The 15,264-nt window shown below is 33.0% G+C and overlaps 1 protein-coding gene across 2 annotated transcripts in view; it reads right to left on the reverse strand.

The window, feature by feature from the left end:
• LOC100369730 (protein LTV1 homolog) overlaps window positions 1–15,236 on the reverse strand; it is a 32,842-nt gene extending 17,606 nt beyond the window's left edge. The window contains exons 1-2 of one of the 2 annotated variants that reach the window (XM_006822586.3): window positions 15,052–15,236; window positions 13,018–13,146 (exon numbers count right to left, since the gene is read on the reverse strand). In XM_006822586.3, the coding sequence (XP_006822649.2) occupies window positions 13,018–13,146; window positions 15,052–15,054 (132 nt within the window). In that variant the 5' untranslated portion in view covers window positions 15,055–15,236. Of the gene's footprint in view, window positions 1–13,017; window positions 13,147–14,277; window positions 14,689–15,051 lie in introns of those variants that run through there. The other variant, XM_006822585.3, reaches the window with a different exon arrangement.
• Window positions 15,237–15,264: the final 28 nt, after the last annotated feature.

A 15,264-nucleotide genomic window follows, 5' to 3' on the forward strand; every position in this document is an offset into this window, starting at 1 on the left:
TCATATCTAATTCCAACAATGTTGTATTTTTAGTTATATTTAAAAGAATTTGTTCTGAAAACTAACCTAGTTGTCATTTTTTCACATGTGTCAGTGTGGCAGTGTCTGCTGTGAGCCTCGCTTTCACATTAGCTCGAGACTCCCTAGGTCAACTGATTTCAATACAAAGCTGAGTAGCTGACTTTCCGGTGTTTGTTTACGGGTGGCCCAACGAAAAATAAAATTCTCTCCAGTCGCTGTCTGTTTCGGGCCGACTTCTCGCTATCCGTGCATTTTCACCAGCCCAAATACCTCTCAATAGACTCTATATGGCGAGTTCTAACAACATTACGAAGGCTAAATGACACTTTAAAGCATGGTCTATGTTCTCACAGAAACACAGTGTACAACTCACAGCATTTTTTTTAGATCATTACTGGAAACACCGAACTTGTGTTATTTGTCCTAACCTTATAGTTAACTAACGTAAACATTTTCTCCATATTAAGTCGATTTTTAAAAAATTTAAAGTTAAAAAAACGCATTTCAATTTTATAAATATTCCACCAAAACATTTGCAGGAAACAATGTTGATGTTTAAAGGGTCAATAATTAAAGTACTTTAGTATTTATAAGGTTTATTACTCATTGGTACATGGAAATTACAGTACTTTTGGCTTAACTTGAACTCAAAGCTGGCCATCAGGATACATTGTTTATTATTATTGCCATCATAGTATTTTATCTATGTTAGTGATATGAGACATATTTAGACAGGTTACTGTAAAGTACTTTATGTTCGCTTGAAATTTATTTTCGTCATTTTTGCTGAAAAAATGATTCAGTGAATATATCAATTTTCCTATATTTCACATTCAACTCGCCAAAAATCCTTGAAATTAAATTCCATACAAAACACCCAAAAAGTGTTTTCACTGAAAATTAATTGCAGCTGAAATAAAAGTTTTTTACAGTACAATATATATATGGCAAAGCAAGCTAGCCTAAAAGCCAGTTAAATGTTTAAGTAAACCTTAGAGTAGCGTTAGATGGTGACAGGTCCTTTCAATGATTGGTGCATGTGATATTTGTTTTTTCTGCCAATGCTGATAGACATTATGTTCACAATTACGACCTTTGAACTTTGAGAAATGGATGATTTATTGTTCATCACTTGGTTCAAAAAAACGTGTCCTATTTATGGTCTAATTCACCATAGACTAGCTGTATATGGTCCATGATTTACCTTTATACTTTATCAATGATAGTATAGTATAGTATAGTATATTTTATTTGACTCAAATTAATGAATTGGAAATACATTAACCATGGTCAATAATCGTATGTTATTTTTATTTTCAGTAGTTTTGGAAAATTTGACGTAAATGCACACACATTTGGATGCATCGTCAGGTAGTTTGAGATAAAAACAGGCCGGCAAGCAATTTAGGTACCGCATGGTGTGTACCGTAATGCTAATTAAGTTGTCAATCTCTGTGTCTGTACCAGGTGTTATAATTTGATGCAATCAGCAAAGTAACAATTTGTGCATGGCATTCTCAAACCGCTGTGGTCTTAGTAATTACCAAGGTACACAACAAACTCGTAATTTTGACAGAGTGTCGGTGCCAGATGTAATAATGCGACATACGGTATTCATCATTACGACTGAGTTGTGAGGGACACTCATTTTTCATGGGAAACATTTTTAAAATTTCTTGGTCTCATCGAAAGATCACTGAAGCGGTCAGGTATAGGGCATCAAGGCGATTGCCTTTTTGGCCTCTGTGAATTCCGAGCCCTGCAGCTGAGTGAAAATTTGTGTGCCAGTCCTTTTTTGCTAAAACTGCCAACTTATTACCACAATGAACCCACGACAGCCTGATTACCAGGAAACATGACACATGTCTGCAGGATGATTAAGGCTCATCACTAGGATTACCTACTAGTCCTGGAATTGTTTTTTTTTCTTCAAATCAACGCTGGAATACGGTTTTAATATTTTTAATTTAAAATTGGTATAGAAATTGTGCTTTTAATGTATTTTGATTTTTTATGAAAATTTAGTTCTTCTTTTCCAAAAAATTCTGACAATAATCTTTTTAACATTATTAATATTATTGGGTTGCAGTGATCAGACGCGAATATAGCTTTGTATTTTCTGACCTGAAACAGTCACTATACATTACTGGCTGCAAATTGTACAATTGTTTTATGTTTTAAAACACCAATTTCCTCTTTCCAGTTATATCTTTAAGGCTAACTTCTAAAGCCGTTTCTATAGACTTCCTTTTCCGGTACGTTTTACAGAATGATTTTACAGTTCATAATGATCACAAGATGTGATGGAATGTAAGCGATCACATGACTTTTAGACTTCCTGGGTTAACACATTCACTATCCTAGAATATAAAAAATGCTCTTTGTTTTGCTGGAATGGGCTTAAGAAAATGCAATAAAGATAACAATCTGTTGTAATAATATACAGTCTGAAAATGTCTAAAATCACAAACTGATATCAGCTGTTTTCTCTTTACAAAAAATATTCACGTACAAAGTTTAATTGCATTTGGCCTAACTCCCGCAAAAATACACAAATAACATACTAAACAATTACAGGCGAATAAGCTGGTTAAAGTGAATAGACTGATGCCAAACAATTATCAGACATGCAACTACAAAAATAGTATAAATCTACAAAGTTGTAATCTATTTGAGCAAACTATTGCTAGAATATCAACAGAACATGAAAGTGCTTAATAAGTATGCAAATTAGGTAATCAACATATTAACATATGCAGAGTAATTAAAAAGTTATGCCAAACATTCAACTTCAAAAATATTATGCATGCACCAAGTTTTAATCTATTCCTAGGATATCAACAAAACATGAAAATAGGTTATTATTATGCAAATTAGCTAATTAACATATGCAAATTAAGTAGTTTCAGACATTCAACTACCCAAATACATGTACATGTAGTATGCATTCATCAAGTTTTAAATCATTTGTGGTAACTTGTTAGGATTTCAAAAGAATATGCTCACAGTAGTTAACTACCGTAGTATGCAAATTAGCTAATTAACATGTGCAGAGTTTAAAAACCATTTGATCTAACTGTTGTTAGGATTTCAAAAGAATATGCTGACAGTAGTTAACCACTATGTAAATTAGCTTAAAAACACTCCAAAAGTCGGTATCATTAAAGCAGACAAATCACCACACTTGATTGGATGTGTACATTGTATATACATGTAATACGCATTTATAAATATTTATGAGAATTCAGCGACACACATCCATGCATAAACTGAGATGACAGTATCTACTATGTGTACAGTACCATGCAAGGATTTATAAAGATAAGGGTACTGTGGAATACTTTATTTTCGCTGGAATTAATTTTCGCTGAAAAGGCTTTTTGGGCGTTTTGTATGGAATTTATTTTCACTGATTTTTGATGTGTTTAATGGGAAATATAGGAAAAAAAGTATATTCGTTGGATTTTATTTTCACTGAATCATCCCTTCAGCGAAAATAGCGAAAATAAATTCCAAGCGAAAATAAAGTATTCTACAGTATACATGTACTTGTATCCATACTGTGATATGCAATGGAGATCTCAGTTACAAAACAAAGGTGCCAACAATATGCAAATTAGTTACCACGCCTGGACATTTCTCTGCAGAGCAGTTCAGCATTTAAAAAAAAAAAAAATGTTTTTGTGCCCGGGAACAGTTTTGGACATTGAATGTCAGTTGTCTCTCCTGCCTTTTTTTTGTATGTGCAAGTTGCAAGTGGAATGCACAATACAGAGAGAAATTATCTTAAAGGGGCACCTTCCAGTTAAGCCTAATCTCACAACAAATTTACTTTCTGGATTAGAATAACAATGGATAACAAAAGATAGATTAACATTGTAAATAACATAAATAATAGTGTCCCATGATTCTTTGGTGCAATCCATGGGATTGAGCGGTTCGCCTTTAAAGGGTGGTGGTCGTCAAACCACGTATGCATAATTTATTCCATGATTGGAAGGCATCAAGACATCACCGATGTTAATTCGTTAACATAGCGCCCCAGTCAAACCTCATACTTGTGATTTCCATTAGAAGAGCACATTGGATTGTGGGAAAATTAACGTTTATAACCACACAAATGCATGGCACGACAACTACTTTTTGAGCACTATAATTTTTCCCTCCAAATTTTGGTGCATTATTTTGCCTATTTTGAAGAATTTTCTATAATTGTTTTTGATAATTTTGGACTAAATAGACATAATTTAATATTGGCTATAGATATTGATCAAAATTTTGGAAGAAATATTTTATTTTATTTTTGTGAAACTCGACAAAAGTTTACTTTTGCTTTCAACAGGTTAACACAACATGTACTCACAATGCAGGGTATCTTGTACATGCTTAGTAAGACTTTTCACTTGTTTATTCTTCATTGAATGGTTAAGGTTTTGTAAGAGCTTTTGGCCATTGAATCAAAGAGATTTACTCCCTTGGGGTAAACTAGTAAAAGCTAAAGCTACAATCCACAAGTGTTTAAGTGGGTCAGACACAGTTGGCTTTTACTTTTAAAAAGACTGGATGGAAGCGACTAACACATTTGGACAGGAATTTCCTGAGATTTTTATTTTTTCTGTGACTGGCAATCAGAAAGTCTGAACTCAGTATTTTGACAAACTTCCAATTCAAAATGGAGGAAATCACAAAGTCATTGTTTCCATGGAAACAAACACCGGTACTGCCTCATTTGAGTGTATTGAGATGGATGACAAAAGTGCACATATGGTAGATCTTTAAGGAACATCGCCTGCAGCTGATGAAGTAAGGACACTTTTCGTTTCATATCAAACAGATATTTCAACAGAGACAATAAACATGTTTATCAATCAGTGAATGAAAAATTGGAATTTTGATTCTTCATTGTGGTGACTGGACACAATGATTTATGATCTAAGACTATGTTACAAATACTTGTTGATAAAAAACATTGAATAGCATCAGACACATGTACAGAACAGGCATATCGCTTGTCAATTTTATGTCAACGGACAACAGATAATCCCTCTACAAACAGAAGGATTAACAGCATTCATCACATGCCAAGATCTCATATCATGATCTCAACTTGAGTATCTTGCACGTAAATAATATGTTACGCTGAAACATAGGGTACAGCTATTTTGTGACAACATTTACATGATTCATTTGTCAATTCTCACAGACGAACGGGAACAAGAAGTCAGTAGATGACGAAAGATTTTTTCGTTAGCGTGGGGGGAAATTTGTTTAGCGTGGGAGAAAACAGAGATGTTAATCCGAAAATTCATTGTCTTTTCCTGTTTGTGATTGGACCTGGCAACGTTTGGGGGATTGTGACGTAGCTCCGACCATGGAACTATAAACCCCAGGAAGAACAACCACTTCGTTTCCTTTGAACTATGATAGTTGCCGCGATGTCGAATGTTTATTTTGACTGTTTATTTTGTCGCATTAAAAAATAAGCCGATTTACGCAAATGAACGTTTATCTCCGACTATCGGTCATTTTCGGAGTCAATCGGACGACTCCGGGAGATCACGTGACCGAGTTGTTCCGGTTATAGCATAAAAAAACAATGGCGCCAAGACAAAAACACTGATAAATGATCGACATTCAACGGGAAAAAAAAACACATTGCCACTTCTGGCGATCGAAGGGAAACACGGAATTAGTCGGGATATCTCAACAACAAACAGCTCACCAAACCCCATGTTTCGCAAACTTTCGCAACCTTATTTTTTCGAGGGTTGAAAAAAACAAGAAGTAATCTAAAAACGACATTAAAAATTATGAAAACTCGCTAAAACTCCGACCCGTTGCATGATTTCCGGTACACTGAAGGTCACCCTGCAGACCGACTTGTTTGCGCATACGTAGTGAACGAAATATTTTACTGCGCAGATATGAAATTTTTTTTTCAAGTTTTCCGTTTCCAGAAAAGCGGTTGAAACGGGCGTATCGGCGGCAACTAACATGGAGTATGACTAATGTCGTGGAAACAAAAGCGAAAGCACTGTAAGATAAACTAAGACAAAGGTTTTTTTAATCCTCTTAGTTTCGTTGTTCTTCCTGGGGTTTATAGTTCCATGCTCCGACTGTGGGAATACTTCAAAACATGGAGTGATATTAAACATTCAAAAATCATTTATTAAATCTTTACATATATGTACCGTATTTGCTCTAAAAAAAGTACATCACCATTTAAAACACATGTAAATCATCAATTGCATTAATCATATTCAAACTGCTTTGATGTAGGTGTAGGTGTAGGTGTAGTGTGTTTTGTAAGGAATATGTTTAAAAGGGCATATTCAGTTAAGTCTAATCTACTTTCCAGATTAAAATTACAATGGATAACAAAAGATAGATTAACATTGTAAACAATAGTGTCCCATGATTCTTTGGTGTATTCCCTGGGCTTTGAAGGTTCCCCTTTAATAACAATAATACTGGATTTGTCAAAAATTACTCATTCTACACATGGACACATCTCTGTCATTTTTGCATGAGAACATGCACTACTAATCGAGCAAATACAATCAATTTTTACTACTAACTTTTCTCAGTGTTCACAAAAAAGAAATCTTGCTTGTTCTCAACAAAAATGCTACTTTAAATGGGGTGGTCATTGCACTGCATTGTGTTTGGGTCCCACGTAAATAATATACATACAATCCTTTAACCAAATCATTGACTTAATCTGTGGTAAGGTTCTCAGCAGTGAGTTGGACAGTCTTTGACCCCATGAATGTAATAAACCAATGAGTAATGCACTGATACTACAGACTAAATAAATGGTATACCCAGTACATATAATTAATTACTTTTTTCAGAATATATCAAACTATTTTCCAGGAATAAACAATACAATGCAGAAAATAAATAATTAAATAAAACAGTTATTATCCCCAAAAAATGTTTTCGTTCAATCTGATTATATTAGTTGCGTGCACGAACGTTTCGCACATGTTATGAAATGCTAACTACGAGATGAATCTGAATTGTTTTAGCTCGGGCGAGGCATTCAAAATCCTAGCCATACTTGTGTAGTCTGAACAAAATTTCCCTACTGTAAAAATACTTCATTTTAGCTGGAATAAATATTCGCAGAAAAAACATTTTGGGCGTTTTGTATGAAATTCATTTTCACTGATTTTTCATGAGTTGAATGTAAAATATAGAAAAAAAGGTATATTCGATGGATTTTACTTTCACTGAATCATACCTTGAGCGAAAATAGCGGAAATTAATTCCAGACGAAAATAAAGTATTTTACAGTATTATAGCCAAGACCAGTTTTCATTGAATATAATTACTGTGGAATACTTTATATTTTCGCTGGAATAAATTTTCACTGAAAAGGCTTTTTGGGTGTTTTGCTTGGAATTTATTTTCACTGATTTTTGGTCAGTTTAATGTGAAATATAGAAAAAAAGTATATTCGCTGGATTTTATTTTCACAGAATCATCCCTTCAGCGAAAATAGCGAAAATAAATTCCAAGCGAAAATTAAGTATTCTACAGTATATCGAGTAGCAGGATATTTATCTACTAGACTTTACGATAAACTTTCAACATGTTACACTGAGTGTTGCTTTACAGATAAATAGATAGATAAACAAACCTAAGTGTGGGTGCAGCTAACAAAAGACAACACACAATGCGACTATTACACCAATCTGTTAACTCTGATCTTATGCACACAACAGCATGAAAGGTGAATGACCTCAATTGTTACCCTTTTCACCACCAGACTTTTTTTTTATATTGTTCAATATTTCTAGAAATGAACCTTAATTTTGGAGCCATCAGACAAAATTTGGGTCAGTAAAGTGCAGACTATAAACAGGACTATTTTGTGAATTTGTGATGAAAAGAGGGAAATGGTGGTGAAGAGGTTAACAGTGTTGTGATACTTTTATTGTTCGTCAATACAGTAAGTTACTGACAAATTAGACAACTTTTGATACCTTCGCTCAAATTTCCAGAAGATATTTATCGAAATTCAAGATTTCTGAGTAAAATATAATTATGATATTCTGAATATTAAATTTATAGGAAATTTTACCAACATTTTAGGTTTACGGTAAATTCAACAAGTTTTTTTCTGCCGATTTGCGTGTAGTACCGGTAATTCCAAAGATTTCGAGTTTGGACACACATGTAACTTTGGGACTGTCTTACACTGGTATTGCATCATTGGAAAAAAAATCCACAACAAATTTTGAAAATATATATGATAATGTTTATGTCAAATTCCATTAACTAAAACAAATTACATAGACTTTTGGCAGACATACATTTACCTTGCAATTCCCTTGTATTATAGCCATTTTTTTATCTTTCGTACATTTTTTGCAAACTAGCAAAAGAAGTATTTCATTTCGTTAAACAACAAATAAAGTCAGGTGTTCAGCGCTAAATCGAACAGACGTGCTGTGCATTCAAGATACCTTAATTAATTATAAAAAAAATTTGCATTCAATACACTGTCCACATGCGACCTTGACACTGACAGGTGATGAACCGCTTCTATTATACAAAGAATTCCATCAAAACAAGACACAGGTACAAGTGAAGGGAAATATTACAATACTTAACACAATAAAATACTTGTCCCGAAAAAGTGAGATGGTTGACTGGTGGCTTATAATACACTGTGTATTTGTTATATGGACCACAAACTAGTAAATCATAGATGAAAGCACAGTCCCTCTATAGATATAGAGAGACTGTGATGAAAGGAAGCATCTGTACACGGAACAAAGCCTAGAAAACTAGACCATAGACAGTCAAGGTCAAGCTAGGAGAAATCATGCAGAGAGATCCACAATATTTGTTCCACTTTTAGATCAGGGATTGAAATAGAATTTTTTCCCTCCATGCACAGTGTGCATGTTGAATTTGAAATTTACCTGCACTAACTTGTTGTTAAATGCACCACTTTTAAAGTTTAAATAAAATTGACGGGTTCTCGATTGATGCGATCACGAAAGAATTTGCTTTTTTTTAGTTGTCCTACAATGTTGGTTGAACTTAATTTAGGCTTAGTGAATATAATTAGAAATTGTTGTGTTAATTTCTACATGCACAGTGTGCACATTATATTTTGAGTTTACTTGCACTAGCTAATAATCTATGTGCATAGTGCAGTGTGCACCAGAGTATTTCGACCCCTGTAGATGCACATATACTCGTATAGTGGTAACATTGTAAAAGCAGATAGGTAAAGCATTCAATATTACTGTAAAATATTTTAATTTTCGTTTGGAATTTTCAGTGGAAATAAACTCCTAACAAAATGCCAAAAAATTCATTTGAGAAAATTAGTTCCATCTAAAATAATTATACAGTAACTGTACGAACGCCTGAATAACTTTTGTAAAATATAACTTTCACAAAATTAATTCTAAATTTTTTCAAAAACGTTGAACAAAACATGAAGCTAATGGGGAAAATATGTTCAAAATTTACAACAAAATTATACAAAATACATAAAAATGTGCAAAACACTACAAGAAAAGTCATAATGTCAGCATAAACAAATTAAAAAAATAAAAAAAAAAACATTTTTGGCATTTATGTATAGATATTGAAAATTGATTTTTTTTTCAGATTATTGCACCAGTGGAAACCGTGACAACTTATCAAGTTTGTTTTCACCTATGATTTATTCATGGCAATTAGGTAATTGTTTTTACATTATTTATGTATAGAACTGAGCTTACACGACCTCAACAAATATGATTGCTGACAGCCCTCCCTGACATGTAACTATTAAAATACAAAAAGTACATGCAAGGAATAAAAAGAGGAAACGAGAAAATAGGTTTAAGATTACGCTTTTTAGTCACAGGAATCTGAAATGGGCGTAGTCTTATGATTTCCTGTGAAGCTGTGATGAATAATTGTAATATTATATTTTACATTACATTTCATGAAAATAAATATAAACAGAAAATAATTTCACTAGATTTGAAATTAACAGCCATTACAATGCTTTCGAAAGCGCCATAGTCACCACGCAGCGTACATTAACATTTCATGTAAACAAACGATTTAGTTTAAATGCACAGGACCCATATCAAACGTGATGCAGTATGACAAATGAATGTAATTTTATCCAAAACACTCGTAACTAAATAATTATGGTAAATTACTAATATAAGAGAGTTATTAAAGCAAGATTACTTTTAGTTATTTCATTTCCTCATGTAATTTATTTACGAACATCATTCTATCGTAAATGATTTGTGTTGACAACGCAATAAACTGGAATATATGACAGACTGGGATTTCATGCATATGCACACTGTCGTACACAAAACTGAAATGCACACTGTCGTACACAAAACTGAAATACTGATATATGACTTAATTTGCATACCATTAGCATAACAACTGATCTTTATTTATTAGTTTACATGTAAATAGTAGAAACAGGTGCTCAGTGTAACACTAATTCTTATACCCAAATATGGTACCTAATCTGCATATTAATGATATAATTTGCAATATTTATTGTATAACAATATGATAACATTACAAGTTCAAGCATGATGGCATTATAATGACCAATTTTTATGTTTTTATGATTTATAAATTATTATATCTTTTCAAAATGGTTCATCATTTTTTTTATCATTTGAATAAACTTAATAATTTAATATTTGTGTTTAATTTGTGAGAAATGACAGAAGTTGATTTTAAAGTTAAAAGTAAACTTTTTTTTTTCAAAATTGTAGGAAATTATGCCCATTTTGTAATAATGGGTTAAAGGACCTAGAGAGAACATTTTAGATTTTATTGAATAAATAACAAATTACAAATTGTTAAAAGACTTGTCTTAAAATGAAATAAGTCTCAAACATTAATAAATATCTAAGATTGACAGAATATACAGAGCAGTTTGTATCTAAACATTTTTGTTAGGCTGTCAAAAACATCAAATTTTTAGTATGTGTTATTGAACAATAATACTGTGTGCAGCAAATGTTATGAAAGGACGCACTGACACAATTACCTTGCTATTCAAGGTCGCGATGATTGTCTCATACATGCCAGCATACCTGTACACATATGCCTGAAGGCCTTGGTTTCGTTTAACATCAATATTCAAGGTTTTAGTATAAACATCAGATTAAATATTCTAAGCTACGAGTCAAGCTCTGAAATTACAATGTTTAATTAATTAAAAAATATATTCGCTATCAGCTTTATTGGTCAGTAGGATCTTCAGTTGTACCGGTACGCATATTTGTATGTAGACCCTCGCAGATTAACACAGTCAGTGATTAAATAACATTACTAAATGCACATACATATATTTTATGTGATGAAGCTTTCATCTTATTGTTTATATTATTTTATGTATATTAAGAGACTTGTCATTTGGGCGTTTATTATATGATATTTAACATACGCACTGAATTGATTGACTGTGGATTGCACACAATACATGTAAGAAACACTTTTTGCTTTACAAGAAATCTGAAAGAGGATCAAGCTTACTGTCAGCAAATTTGGCGGAGAACAATTTCTCAATTTTCTCCGGCAAATTCAATTTGAATATTAATTTTGTTAATGTTATTGTATGACAGTAAGGCCTGATTGCATTTTTTTTTATTTGCACAGGCACTAAAAAAATTATCCACAACTGCATTCATAGCCAATGTTCACCACAGAAGATCAGCTGCTTCAATGTTTGCAATATTTTCTCTGAAGTTTGTAAAATTTGTAAATCATTTAAAGGACATGCAAGATGGGTATAAATGTTTGAATTTTTTGGCAAAACATTTTTTCTCTTTGCCTTCAAAAAACAAAAACAAAAAAAAAAAACTAAAAATTTGCGCAGTGCCCAAAGGAAAATTCTGATGAACAAGGTGTTTTTTTTTATCTGGTCTGTGCATATATTTGCACAAATGGCATTCTACTGAGGTCAATGAGCAAGTTGTATGCAAATGAGGCTCAAAAGATGTGGCTGCATGATGACCATTTTACTGTGGAATACTTTATTTTCACTGGAATTAATTTTCGCTGAAAAGGCTTTTTGGGCGTTTTGCTTGGAATTTATTTTCACTGATTTTTCATGAGTTTAATGTGAAATATAGGAAAAAAAGTATATTCGCTGGATTTTATTTTCACGGAATCATCCTTTCAGCGAAAATAGCGAAAATAAATTCCAAGTGAAAATAAAGTATTCTACAGTATATTGTCTGTTGAAAAACACAAAGTTTACTCGGCCTTGATCACTACTACTGTATCAATACTATATTTTCATTTGGAATTTATTTTTGTTATTTTCGCTAAGGGAGGATTCCGTGAAAATAAAATCCAGCGAATATACTTTCTTTCCTATATTTCCCATTAATCTCATTAAAAATCAGTGAAAATAAATTCCAAGCAAAACGCCCAAAAAGCCTTTTCAGCGAAAATAAAGTATTCCACAGTATTATGTTCTCTATATGACCAGAAATGCAGCATTCCAATAATCATGTTTAATTCTCGTCAATTATTATCGTATGTATTAACTATATTAATCAATATTAACTAACAACCACTTTTATACTAAATATAATAATTAAATCAGCCAACATGTTTATTACAGATTTTTAATTTATTGCAATAATTTTAATTAATTTCACTAATGTTCCACTTTTATCAACCATGGATTACCTTTATCAAATCATTTGTAAATTCCTCCATTAATGTTATTAAAGAATTGATAAATTATAAACTATATTAATCAGACAGGTTCTTCTCTGCCTAAATTACTGAATTTAAAGAGCAGATAGGTAATTTTTAACTTTAAAATTCACTGATGTGGAAAGCTACATTAATCCATTAATAATTATTGAGCGATCACTTCTATTACCCAGCTGTCATAGTAAAGCTGACGTTAATACCAAATAATGACAAGACGTTTTTCATCAACAAAGCTGCAAAACAAACTGTGATACACATGGCGTTACTTACCTCTTCTAGCGGTCTGAGTACGTGCTGTGAACTTTCATCATCAGCCTGTAAGGGATCTTTCTGACTCCGATGAACAACCTGAAATGTGATGGCCTTCTTTTTGTCGATAAACTTTGTTTTTTTTCCCGGCTGAAATCCAGAAAAGAGAGAAAAAAAATTTCATAAAGGAGTTGAACATTAGAAACTCTCATGGTGGAATAAATTCATTAAAAAAAAATTCACATATATTTGACAGAAGAAAGCAAAACAAAAAATTGCAGTAACACCATTCTGAAAAGAAGATAGCTCAAGAGAAGAAAAACAAATTTGGACTTTCCTTCTGAGTTTAAAATTTTTAACTCCAAAATAAATAAATATTTGAACAAAACATGTCTTTACTTTAGTCATGCTTTAGTGAAGGATAAACTATACAAAACAAATAGAGTAAACATTGGTGTGTAATTATGCAAACATTTATCTATCAGAAGCTAGTGTGTTTTACTTCCTGCCACACAGTCAGATTACAATTAAGTTTCACGATCATCTCTTTGTTTCAACTCCACTCATTCAGATTTTATATTGCACAAAAGTTGTTCTTAACAAATCAGGGTGCCTGGGGTATGGATTCATATGTTCAGAAACAAAATAAAAAATTTGATTAATCCCTAATCTAAAACTGAGAATGAGTAACACTTGTACGATAAACTGTAGTCACAGTCCCTCAACTGTGCTGTAGTGTAATAAGCAAAAACATAATTATAAATTAAATATAATGAAAATATAAATTAGTATTCATACTTGACACACACACACACACACACACACACACAAACATCCCACATGTTGGCATCTTAAAAACAATCATTTACAATGTTATTAAACAATTACCTCATGAGAAAATGAAAACAATCTCATTGTATGCACATTGAATAATTGGAGGCACCAGTATTTTAACATGCGTCAAACCTTCCCCCATTATAACTCAGTGTCTGACTTCCCTATAGTGATGATGTATTTGAATTTCAAAAACGTGGCTTAATGGGGATCCTATTTAACTCATTCAAAAAGAAAGTACACCAACATAATAGTTAAAACCTCACTGCATTATAAGACAGACGTTTGAAGGAAATCTTAAAACAAATATATTAACTGACACACGCGATTACATTTGTAGTATTATTTAACATACCGGCCAAAGTACATGAGCATCAACTAACACTGCAAAAAAAAAAAAAAAAATCCGTACGATTCTTTAACTTGTTCCCGTACTGTTACATGTACCTTTTTCTGCTTGACATTACCACTCGTTCCGCTCTTCTTATTTTTACCAACACTTGTTTTTTTGTCATGATTTTCGGCGGATTTGTTTTCATCATCGGGCACGGACTCGTTAGCTCCCATGGTGGTGGTGATGGTAGTAAAGCCCACAAGTGTGCACAAATACCTACGCTACCAAGTTATCACTATAACTCACGTCATGAATGACAAATCGTATTTCCTTCACTCCCTTATTTGCATACAGAATGGGCCTTCATTGTGTTATTCTTTTGATGGCCTCACCGAAACTACGATTATAGATCGAAGCTAGCCAATCTACCAGATTGGGGTCACCTAAGTTCGCGTCTAATCTTGACGGACTTATTGTCAAATTGGCCCCACAATAACCCTGACCTATCAATTTTAATTCGCTTTAATACTATAAATAGAACAGAAACAGACCGTGGCGCAACATAACAGCGTATGAATGACAGTAGGGGCGTTAGGTAAAACTTTTCATTGTCGCACTGAATCGAAGCTCCTCCTCCTACACTCCCATGAGAAAACAGAGGGCGCAATAACCAGCACAGGAAATCCTCCATGTGGTCGTTGACAAACTGACGTAAACACGAGTCGTCGAGCTTTTTTTACGTCATAATACCAACATCGACATACGAGAAAGCTTTCAATGTTTGGTTATATAATATTATTACCACCGCGTGCAGTAAAATATCAAACGACCGACGTTGTTTATCGTGGTTGAAGTCACACGGGAAACCATATAGCATGAATACCTACCATTTTCAAGTCGCTGCGTTTCACCAATGATCAAGTATAAACACTGCTAGTAGTAGTACTCCGTCCTCACGTTGCCGTGTATTGTGTTGTATTAAATGTACAACGTGCTTTTCACTTTAATCAATCAATCGGGAAATAGTCACTTCCTGTGGAACCCTCAGCTCGCTTGTCGTCCCCACATTTTATCTGTATAATGAAACCGTGCAAATTATT

This window comes from Saccoglossus kowalevskii, chromosome 18 (assembly GCF_978046115.1).
Source record: "Saccoglossus kowalevskii chromosome 18, keSacKowa6.1, whole genome shotgun sequence".
In the NCBI taxonomy this organism is placed as follows: domain Eukaryota; kingdom Metazoa; phylum Hemichordata; class Enteropneusta; family Harrimaniidae; genus Saccoglossus; species Saccoglossus kowalevskii.